This window comes from Myotis myotis, unplaced genomic scaffold, assembly GCF_014108235.1.
Source record: "Myotis myotis isolate mMyoMyo1 unplaced genomic scaffold, mMyoMyo1.p scaffold_m19_p_3, whole genome shotgun sequence".
NCBI lineage: Eukaryota > Metazoa > Chordata > Mammalia > Chiroptera > Vespertilionidae > Myotis > Myotis myotis.
Genome location: NW_023416335.1, coordinates 99,093,710 through 99,105,823, shown reverse-complemented (window position 1 = coordinate 99,105,823; position 12,114 = coordinate 99,093,710). Strand labels below are relative to the sequence as shown.

At 42.7% G+C, this 12,114-nt stretch overlaps 1 protein-coding gene across 6 annotated transcripts in view; it reads right to left on the bottom strand.

Moving 5' to 3' along the window:
• NBEA (neurobeachin) overlaps positions 1-12,114 on the bottom strand; it is a 1,002,985-nt gene that overhangs the window by 68,208 nt on the left and 922,663 nt on the right. For all 6 annotated transcript variants that reach the window (XM_036298874.1, XM_036298876.1, XM_036298877.1 and 3 more), the window contains one exon: positions 8,698-8,850. In XM_036298874.1, the coding sequence (XP_036154767.1) occupies positions 8,698-8,850 (153 nt within the window). The remainder of the gene's footprint in view (positions 1-8,697; positions 8,851-12,114) is intronic.

Sequence of the window (12,114 nt, the reverse complement as noted above, 5' to 3'; positions counted from 1 at the left end):
GTTGGTGGCTGACCTTAGTCTGTACCTCCTGGGAGGCCCCAAGGCCACCCAGTGGACAGCTTCAGACCACATTGAGCACCACCACCCAATCACCTCCATAAGCAACACACTCCCCCCCGCCAAAAAAAAGCAACACACTCCCACAATACTATCAGCTGATTTCTCAACAGAAACTTTGCAGGCCAGAAGGGAGTGGCAAGAAATATTCAAAGTGATGAAAAGCAAGGGCCTACAACCAAGATTACTCTACCCAGAAAAGCTATCATTCAGAATTGAAGGTCAGATAAAGAGCTTCACAGACAAGAAAAAGCTAAAGGAGTTCATCACCACCAAACCAGTATTATATGAAATGTTAAAGGGACTTATTTAAAAAGAAGACCAAAAATATGAATAATACCATGGCAATGAATACATATCTACTAACAGTTGAATCTACTAGTACAAACAAAATGAAAAAGCAGAGCAGAAACAGACACATACAAGGCACTTTTTGTTGGTTGCTAGATGGGAGAGGGATTGGGTGCTGAGTGAAAAATGTGAAGGAATAAAGAAGTACAAATTGGTTGTTACAGAATAGTCATGGGGATGTAAAGTAGAGCATAGGGAATATAGTCAATAATCTACACTAATAAAAGAGAAACATGGTAATTGGCATACGACCACTACCCTTCCCATTGGCTAATCACGGCAATATGCAAATTAACTGCCAACTAAGATGGCAGTAAACTGCCAACAAAGATGGCGGCTAATTTGCATACTGCAGACAGGATGGGACAGCGCCATCCTGCCTGCCCCTCCACCATCCAGGCCTGCTACCTGTGACCTGGATGGCGGGTGACCCAACCTGGGGCTGGCGGGGCGTGACCGCAGCTGTCCCCTACTGACCAAGACCCCAACCAGCTCTCCCGACTGCAGACCGGGGCTGGCGGGGTGGCTGCGGCATCTGCCCGCAGTCACGCCCCCAACCCGAGAGAGCAGACCCAGGCCTCTCAGCTGCACTCTAAGCAACTATGTTACAAAAATAGAAGCTAAACAAAACCCCGGGCTTCAGCCAGCAGGACCACAACATTGTTTCAAATTCAGAAGGGTAAACAAAGGCCAGAAACCTGCTTTCAGCAGTGGAAGTCTCATAGCTGGAGCCGAGCCTCAGAGCTAAAGCTGGCCCAGAATTTAAAAAAAAAGGAAAAAAGGACAGGTTGGGAGCTTCAGTCACCCGCCAGCCTGAAAACGGCCCTCAGCCCCTCACCCAGGCTGGACAGGCACCCCACTGGGGACCCCCACCCTGATCCAGGACACCCTTCAGGGCAAACCAGCCGGCCCCCACCCATGCACCAGGCTTCTATCCTATATAGTAAAAGGATAATATGCCTCCCAGCACTGGGATCAACAGAGCCGAGAGGCCTCCCAGCACCGGGATCAGCAGAGCAGCGAGGCCTCCCGGCACCGGGATCAGCATGACAGGAGGGAGCTCCCCAACCCCCTGATCGACCCTGCTCTGTGCATGACAGGGGGCGGCGCCCCAACTCCCCAATCGGCCCTGCTCTGAGCCCGACCAGGGGCTGCACCTAGGGATTGGGCCTGCCCTCTGCCACCCGGGAGCAGGCCTAAGCCAGCAGGTCGTTATCTCCCGAGGGGTCCCAGACTGCGAGAGGGCACAGGTCGGGCTGAGGGACCCCCCTCCCCCCCGAGTGCAAAAATTTTTGTGCACCGGGCCTCTAGTATTCTAATAAATAAGTATGGTGCTTGATGGGTGCAGAATTTATTGGGGTGATCACATATTAAATTACTAGAGGCCCAGTGCATGGATTCATGCATCAGTGGGATCCCTCAGCCTGGCCTGCACTGTCTCGCAATCTGAGACCCCTCGGGGGATGTCAGACTACCAGTTTCGGCTCTGCAGGGATCGGGCTGAAACCTGCAGTCCAACATCACCCAAGGGATATAGCAGTGCGCGAAACCGCAGGCAGCCGGGAAGGAGCCCAAGCCAGGCCAGGCGTCGCTCCCACTTATCCCGGCCCTGTTGTGCTTGCTGCTGCTGCCACTGCTGTGGAGGCAGGAGAGGCTTTCTTTGCCACAGCTTCACCTGCCAGTGCCAGCTGTGAGCCCAGCTTCTGGCTGAGCGGTGCTCCCACTGTGGGAGCTCCTCCATTGAGCATCTGCCCCCTGGTGGTCATAGCAACTGGTCAACTTGTTGTTTGGTAAACCGGTTGCTTAGGCATATATATATATTAGTAGCCTGGTGCACGAAATTTGTGCACCAGGGTGGGGGGGGGGGTGCCCTCAGTCTGGCCTTCACGCTCTCCAATCTGAGAACCCTCAGGGAATGTCCAACTACCTGTTTGTGCCCACACTTTTAACAGATAACAGCTCCATTGTTGTTTCTTTCCTATGCTTAAAACCATTGGAATTAGTAGGTATTCAAAGTGTGTACACATTTTGGGGGGACACCCTGTATATCTCTAGTCAGCGGTGAAAGAAACCAACAGCAGATTTGGAACCCCCAGACAGGGAACCTCGCTCACTCCCCACATGTCTCCCCACTTCACTTTCCACCTTCATGGGCAACAGGAGAATCAAAGTTTTCTCTCATTAATTCGGAAAAGCACATCCTGTCACCAGCTGCCCGGCAGGAGTGAGTTAGGCCCCAAGCAAGTGAGGCTCAGTCAGGGCATCCTTCGCTCATGGGTGCTGGCACCCAAAGTGCACATTCCTCCTCTACAGTCGCCCCGACTATCCCACTGTTTCACTGAGAGGACGGAATTCCTCTCCGCCTCTGGGTTCTTGATCTTGAACGTTGACTGAAGGCACCTCAGCGAGGGCCACCCGTGCCCACCAGGTGTGTCTGTCTGCATCTGCTCCTGCCTCAGCACCTGCATTAACCCCCTAGAGGTGATCTCATAGCTGCACTGGCCTCCGTGGGAACAGGGCATCACCACTCCGCCCTCTCACTGTCATCTCACAGGTGCCCACCCTCAGCACTCAGAACACCCAGACACTCTCCAAAGGACATGAGCGCATCAGAGGGGATGTGTGCACATCCTGTGGGGGTGTTAAGGCATGCTGGGTTGATGTAAGTGTGGTGTAGAGGCGGGGGGAACTTGTGCATGCCTTCGTTTGCAACTATTGCAGGCACTGGAGGGTGACAGTGTGCTGGGGGATGTTCGCACGCCAGAGGGAGATGTGCACACTAGAGACCTCTGGCTTTGCAGATCTGTAAACCCACGTGGTGCGGCCAGGAGGATGTCAGTCTGGCCCGCCACAGTGGCTGTCCCTGCGATCCTGCACCTTCTGGGCCAGGAGGAGGATCTTGCGCAGCCACTCCTGGGCACTGATGGCCTGCAGGCGCTACTTCAGCTCAGCCTGCAGGCTCCGCTTGGCGCACTCACAGCTATCACCACTGCCATGTGGGGAGTACAGGCCGCCCTCTGCCGGCCTGCCTCCCCTGTCCAGAGGCTCTCTCCACTGTTCACCTGCCCAGAGTGACTGAGGCTGGGCGGAAGCCAGGCGTCCTGCCCTGCCCAATCCCAGCCAATCCGCCCCTGTGCAAGCTGCTCCCACACCGGGAAGGGTCACAGATCCGGGTCCCGGGACCGCGGACAGCCTCAAGCACTGCCCCCCGCCTGGCAGGGTCACAGATCTGTGTCTTGGTCCATGGACAGCCTCAAGCACTGCCTCCTGGCCTGCAGGATCACAGATCCGGGTCCAGGGACAGTGGACAGCTTTTCCCGCTGCCGCCTGCCTTCAGTATGCAAATTAGCCGCCATCTTGTTGCTTCAGGGTGGGGGTCCTGCTTGGGTGCCTGGCCAGCCTGGATGAGGGGATGATGGCTGTTCGCAGCTGGTCACACCCCTTTCAGGGTGGGGGTCCCCACTGGGGTGCCTGGCCAGTCTGGGTGAGGGGCTGAGGGCCGTTTTCAGGCTGGCGGTCTACTGAAGCTCCCAACCTCTCCGTTTTTTCTTTCTTTTTTTAATTCTGGGATTTATTTACCTTCTATGGCTATCACTTGAGCTGAGAGCCGGCTTTAGCTCTGAGGCTTGGCTCCAGCTCTGAGACCTCGGCTGCTGAAATCAGGTATCTGGGGTTTGTTTGGGTTCTATAATTGAAACAATGTTGTGATCCTGCTGGCTGAAGCCCGGCTGGCTGAAAGCAGGTTTCTGGAGATTGTTTAGCTTCTATACTTGCAACATTGTTTCTTAGAGCGCAAGCTCAGAGGCAGGCAGTGGCAGGCGGGGAACCTTGGCTTCCTCATTCACTGGAGCAAGCAAGCCTCCTGTTCGCTTCAGCTGCCTGGCTTCCGGCCGCCATCTTGGTTGGCAATTAATTTGCATATCTCGCTGATTAGCCAATGGGAAGGGTAGCGAAGTTATGGTTAATTACCATGTTTCTCTATTATTACATAGGATATATATATATATATATATATATATATATAGAGAGAGAGAGAGAGAGAGAGAGAGAGAGAGAGAGAGAGAGAGATGTAATGTCTGGTCACTGGGTTGTAAAAAAATAATATAAAGTTTAAATTGTTTTTACCATGCTATTATTTCTCAGGATGTATCTTTCATCTTTCAATAAGTAATCTAGGATTGTCTTAAAACCCAAATAATATGAAACAATTTGGTGAGAATCAAGTATTCCTAAGATAAGAGATTTTTATTAAAAAGTTTTATGTGGTGATCATATGAATAATGAGATAGGCCAGAGTGTCACAGATTAAAAGTGAAATGTAGCAGATGATATACTGTATATAGAGAATCCTAAATATCCCACCAAAAACTATTGAACTGATAAATGAATTCAGTAAAGTAGCAGGGTACAAAATAAATATCTAGAAATCAGTTGCATTTTTATATACCAATAATGAACAAAAATCAGGTGCAGTTTTATACATCAATAATGAACTATCAGTAAGAAAACAATCCTATTTACAATTGCATAAAAATTTACCTAGGAATAAATTTAACCACATACACAAAAGATCTATACTTGGAAAATTATAAGACACTGAGGAAAGAAATTGAAGAAGATACAAATAAGTGGGAGATATACCATGTTCATAAATAGGAAAAGTGAACATCATTAAAATGTCCATAGTACCCGAAGCAATCTGTAAACTGTCAAGATACCAATGGTGTACTTCACAGAACTATAATAAATATTCCAAAAATGTACATGGAACCACAAAAGACACCAAATTGTCACAGCAATCTTGAGAAAAAAGAACAAAGTTGGAGGAATCATGTAACCTGATATCAAACTATACTACAAGGCCATAGTAATCAAAACAACATGGTACTGGCATAAAAACAGACAAAAATCACTGGAACAAAATAGAAAACCCAGAAATAAAACCACACCTCTATGGTCAATTAATATTTGACAAAGGAAGCACGAACATACAATGGGGTAAGATAGCCTCTTCAATAGATCGTGTTGGGAAAACTGGAAAGATAATGCGAAAAAAAAAAAATGAAATTAGACCACCTTCTTACACCATACAATGATGTGAATTTCCACTCATCTCTTACTTTTCTTTTTCTGACCTCAAGGCTCAAGGTCCTGGCTTCTGATTATAAGACATGTTTCCTTACCTTCTCCACACCCTTCTCCCTTTATACAGCTCCTCATGCCACCATTTCCTCTATCCCGGAGATTATGGATAAGAACTATTATTTTGAAAAGTAGGTGATATTTGGCAAGGTAATTTACCTCACTAGGTTTCAGGAATTATTTCAAAAGATTTTTTTAGGATGTACCTGAAACTCTAGTACAGTATATGACTAAGAATAAACACTCAAAAAATGGCATAGGCCACAAGCACTATTAGTGCCATTATCTTATCTTGGTTAACATTGATATTGAGTTGGCTCAAGGCCATCCCTGGATTATAGGGAATGGTGACTAACATTAGTGTTTCCATCCTGATTTGCAGCAGTTGCCAGCAGTAAGTCTTAGAATGAGGAAGATAGAGAAAAAAATTGTAGGCAAGGGCACCAAGGAGAGTATTCTAGGCCAGGCACATAGCTACCTATTTATATGTAAGAAAATGTCTAAATTTGACACTGTTTATAGAAACATTCCACTTACTAATGGTAGGACTTTATTTTATGTTTCAGTACACAATTCCCAAACCTGGAATTGATTAATGAAACCTGAGGTAGAAGATTGTCACTCTCTACCAAAGCTACAAAGTTTACGTTTCTTCTAGGGCCTCCATTAGCACTTGACTGACTCTTATTTATCATAAGGCCTTGATGAAATTGACTATCTGATTTTGTAGACTAGAGGAGATTATGAGCAACAAATTCTAATAGTCTGGTTATTAAAGGAAAGTGTGGTGATAGCTGACAATCTAAAGAAGAATAATAGAAAAACAATAGGTATAGGATGATATCACTTCATGAAATAATAATGGGTACTCATGACAAGAAAGAGAAGTTTAATCCTTTGCATCAGAGGTTAGAGAACCAATAGTAATAAATTTTAGAAAAATGACTATAACAATATTTCTAAAAGTTCTCGTGTAGTTATAAAAATATAGAAACTTCTTTTATTTGAAAAATTTAGTTGAATTGCATTACCTTCTAACATACTACATCAGTGGTTCTCAACTTTCTGGCCCTTTAAATACAGTTCCTCATGTTGTGACCCAACCATAAAATTATTTTTGTTGCTACTTCATAACTGTAATGTTGCTACTGTTATGAATCGTAATGTAAATATCTGATATGCAGGATGGTCTTAGGTGACCCCTGTGAAAGGGTCATTCGACTGCCAAAGGGGTCGCGGCCCACAGGTTGAGAACCACTGTACTAGATGAATGAAGCATTTTCTGCAGGTTTTGTCAAGAGTGTATGGTCTTGCTTATCTAGTTTATATTAATAATAATTATTTGATTATTTCTCATCCATAATAATTAGTATTTTTCCCTACCATCCACAAAATTCTTTGTCCGATGCTACTCTGGGGATGTTTTTTCAGAAGCACAACTGCCTTTTCTCTTTCAATTAGGTATATCATTAATAAAGGGCATATGAACTTCTTTCAGTAATGAAGAACACAAAGGTTGTATCTATAATGAATCATGAATTAATTTTTTATTAAAATATATCCAAAAGTGTTTTAACATCCAGGAAACACAAGAAGAGATGCTCAAACATCATTAGTCATTAATGAAATGCAAACTAAAACTATGAGATATTACTTCACACCCACTAGAATGGCTATAAGAACAACAACAAAAAAACAGTCATGAAGATATAGAGGAACTAGAATCATCATCATGCATTGATAGTGGGAATGTAAGGTGCTATAGTCACTTTGCAAGGCAGTTAAGCAATTTCCTAAAAGGTTAAGTATAAATTTACCATATAAGTCACCAATTTCACCCCTAGGTAGCAATGAAACATATGTCCATATAGATATCTGTATGTGAATGTATTATGCATAATAACCCCAAAGTGGAAGCAACCCAAGTGTTCATCACCTGATAAATGGATAAACAAAATATGGTTTATCCATACAATGGAATACCACTATGCAAAAAGAGAAACAAAGTACTGATATTAAGACACAGATGAATTGTATAACTATGCTAAGTGAAAGAAATCAAACACTAAAGAACACATATTGTATGCTTCTATTTTCATAAAATGACCAGAAAAGGCAAACCTATTAAGATAGAAAGTAGATTGATGCTTGCCTGGGGCTTGAGGTGAGCATTGGATCTTTGAGGTGATGGAAATGTTCTAAAATTAGATTGTAATAATGGTCACATAACTCTAAATTTATTAAAAATCATTAAATTGCATGCTGAAAGCAAATGAATTTTATGATAAATAATGGTTTTTAATAAGGTATCACCATTTTACAGGTGAGAAATCTGAGGGACCGAGATATTCTCAATTACCCAGGGCAATGAAACTAGTAAATTGCAAAGATCAGATTCAAGAGCAGAAAACTTCTAAACTCCAATTCATACTCTTCCCAATACACCAATTAGTACTTATTAATAATTAGCACCCACATGAAAACTTTTGTTCAATCAGTTTAGTTCAACAGAATGAGCACAGAAAAAGTGATCCAACAATTTTTGGCTACTTTGCTTGCCTGAGTGACTAGTTTGGACCTGACTTAAAAACATGTTAAAATCATTTAGATTATTACTTTTTTTTTTTTGAACACCCTGGCATCTATAATACAGATTTAAAGAGTAACAACATTTTCCCAAAGATGGGTGTTCTCTTAAAGTCAGTATATTACACTGTAAACTATGTTTCACAGCTTATAATTTTCTCCACATAAATATGTTCTAAATTAAATTATTTTGTTTTGAATAATTTATGAGTGAAAAAGAAAGCATATTTAGTCAGTAGAGAATAAGGAGTGGGAATTTATTTTAAGCATTTTAGAATATGTTATATTAGTCAACAGATGCTCATCTGACTGTCTTCTCCTAAGAGAGCAAATATAACTAAGTTACCATTCCTTCATTAGCCCTCATGAAAGGAATATCCACTCTACAATAGAGAATGCTGTCAAAAGACAACAGTAAAATGTTTTATTTTTCCTCTTAAATTTTTAACCTTATACTTATAAATGTTAAATGACAATTTTTTAATAGTTAGAAACAAAATAAAACTACAGAGTATTTTTATTTTTTGGTGACTGCTGAAGCAAAAACAAAATCTCTCTTACCATCCTGTTGATCCTTACAAAGTCTTCAGGTTTTTTTGCCCAAGGGGGAAGATCAACATTATTTATCACCACTTCATCTTCTCTGACTCCAAGACTATATCCATTACTGTTGACAAACATCTCTGGTAGGTAATAGAACTCTGGAATCAGTTCCTGCCGAAAATAAAAATGTAGCATATTAAACCACTTTAAAAATCAGTTGAATAACACTATTAATTTATAATTTAACTAAATGGAATTAAATACTGTATTTAAATCTAATATTTTATTACTTTATTTTATTCTTAATTTAATTTTATTTAGATAAGAATCTAGGAAGACAAACATTTTTCTTGAACTTGCTTGATAAGTTATCTTTATAAGATTTTCAATCTTTTCTTGCCACAAAGTAGTTAAGAGAAATGAGTTATTAAATCAATAATAGTTCACAATAGCATTAGTAAAGAAATATATAAGGCTATATTTACAAGTCTATGCTGTTTAGTAAACTTTGCTGAATATTATTAATGAAATATTTAAATTAAAAAAAAGTTTTTGCCAGTATTGGTTAAAAATCATGTCTCCTACTATTTTTCTGACTATAGTGGCAATTACAATGCATAATTTCTATAAAGAGATTCAGTTTTATTTTTTAATTTTGCAAAATAAGTTGTTTTTATACACACTAAAAACACAGTGGGTATAAAGATAATATGCAGCATAATAAGTTTTTTTAATAGTTTTTTTTTAATTTTGTTTTATTGCTTAAAGTATTACAAAGAGTATTACATATGTCTCTCTTTTTTTTCCCCTTGACCTTACCCTGGCTTCCCTTACCCCCCAGTGTCTTGTGTCCATTGATTATGCTTATATGCATGCATACACGTCCTTGGGTTAGTGGGGGCGGGCGGGGGGTAAGAGATCAGCATAATAAGTTTTACATGTTTAATGCATGACACCCGAATAGTAAGTTCTTAATAAATTAGATGCAAATAAAACTTGTGTTACCTGCATATAAGAAAGATATTAACAAGTGGAATCAAGGCAAATGTGGTTGATGTACAAAGTCTAACATGTGGTTTTTGTCACTTCAGAATAAATCTGATATTGAAATGAACTGATTTTGTGACCCTAAAAGTTTTTATTTGTTGTGCTTTTTTTTATATAGCAATTGGAGAAAATGAAAACAAAAAAAACCCACTGAAGTTGTTATGTGTACCATCTATACCATGAAAAAAATACTGATGGTTTCCAATAACAAGATGAGAATTAAATTAACTTTAAAATATATTGTGAAAAGCATAAGGATGTTTATTTGTGTGATATAATCAAACCTCACTTGGTCTTGTCTAGTGATAAATATCAAATTTTTAAAGACTATCAGACACTGAGGTCTTCAAATTAATTGGATTCTTAAGCCCCCCACTCTCCCCCCAAAAATCATACACAAAAGCTTTCAGTCAAGATGATAGAGTAGCTAAACTGAGTACTCACCTCCTCCCACAACCACATCAAAATTACAACTAAACTACAGAACAACCATCATTAAGATTTACCTGAAATCTAGCTGAACAGAAGTCCTATAGCTAGGATATAAAGAACAAGCCAAATAGAGATTGGTAGGAAGGGCAGCGATGCAGAACAAGCCAGTCCACACCCAAGTGTGGCAGTTAAAAATCAGGAAGGTTATCTCAGATGTGACAGTTCCCCTGAGGAGCGAGGGGTCCCAGCACCACACCTAAACCCCCAGCCCAGTATTCTAGTGCCAGGAAGAGAAGTCTTCATAACAGCTGGCTATGGAAAACCAGTGGGATTGTGGCTGAGTGAGAAAGAAGGCTACTGAAGTCCAAGGAGTTTTTTTTTTTTTAAAGGCCGAAGCACAGACTTACTCAAACTCATCTCTCTGAGCTCTAGTGCTAGGCCAGCATCTTGAAAGGCTCCAGGGACATATGGTGAGGAATTTAATTGTCAGGCATCAGGGTAAGAGCTGGAAGGGCAGCTTTCTTCCAGACAGAAGTGCTCACAGAAACCATTGTTCATTTGCTGAGCCCTCCCTGACAGAGCCTGCAGGGAGGTCCCATATCTGAGTGTCTGCCAACCTATTTAATAGTGTTTACCCTACTCTAGTGATTCCCTAAGACCCCATTGCACACAACTAGCCGGCCCACACAAGCCATTTCCAGAGGTTTTTCCATACAAATGACCTGTCTTGACGCATGCTTCAAACTTTTTAAAAATTTCTCAAACAAGCAGCATCTGGCCTCTGTATATCCCATACCTCTTGCTAAGTGGAAACCCTCCTTGAGTTGCAGCTTGGCTTCTCCCAGGCACCTCAAAGTCCAGCAGAAGTAGCAGCCATCTTCAGATCACTCTATAGCTCATGCCAGGTGGCCCTGGGCAGGGTATAGGCAGAAGCTGACCTTGGCCTGTACCTCCTGGGAAGCCCCAGATCCAGTGCACCTGGGAGACAGCTTCAGACCACACTGAAGCACCACACAACTACCTCCATGAGTGACACACTCAAGGGGTGGACTCAGTGAACACCAGAGCTGTGCTGAAGGGAGTCTTGCTCCATCGGGTGGGCCTCTACATTGTAGATCCATATCAGTAGTCCAGGACAGTCCCTGCAGCCAATGTACCTGGGGGTAAATCCCTCCCATTGCTGTGCCAATAGCAACGGAAGCTCAACTACAACAGCAGGGTGTATACAGCCCACACTGGGTGTACCTGTAGTTCCCAGGGAGGCTGTGCCACTGGGCCCTACAGGACACCTACTACATAAGACCACTCTACCAAGAACGGGAGATATAGCAACTCTACCTAATACATAGAAACAAACACAGAAAGTCAGCCAAAATGAAGAGACAAAGAAACATGTCACTAATGAAAGAACAGAACACAACTCTCCCCCTAAAACTAAACAAAATGAAAACAATCTACCAGATGCAGAGGTCTAAACACTGCTTATAAAAATGTTCAATGAGAAAAAAGGAAAAATGGCGGAGGTGTAGACGGATGTGTCCCGTGCCTTGTCCTGGAGCTGTTAGGGTGAGCAGCTGAAGCGGGTAATATACAGCTCGAATACGCACAGGATATTCAGCTGAGAGACAGTTTGCAGCGGGGAACAGCAGAGGAATCCTTGAGAAAGTGGATTGAAAGTTGGAGACTGCGGCTGAAATCTCTCCTGGAGCGCCGGCTCAGCAGCAGAGACCGCGCTATCTTGAGTGGCTGTTTTTTGGAAACATATACTGTACACCCAAAGACCCGGCATCCAGAGATCGGCTGCTAACCCCGAGACACCGGATCTGGGACAGCGTGACTACGTGGAGTCCTGCTTCTCACGGAAAGGTCGGGTCTCCCCTGAAGGTGCAGTTGGCAATTCAGTTTGGGGAGAGGAGTGTGCGCGGGAAGGTCTGCGCCCCACAACCCACAAAGACC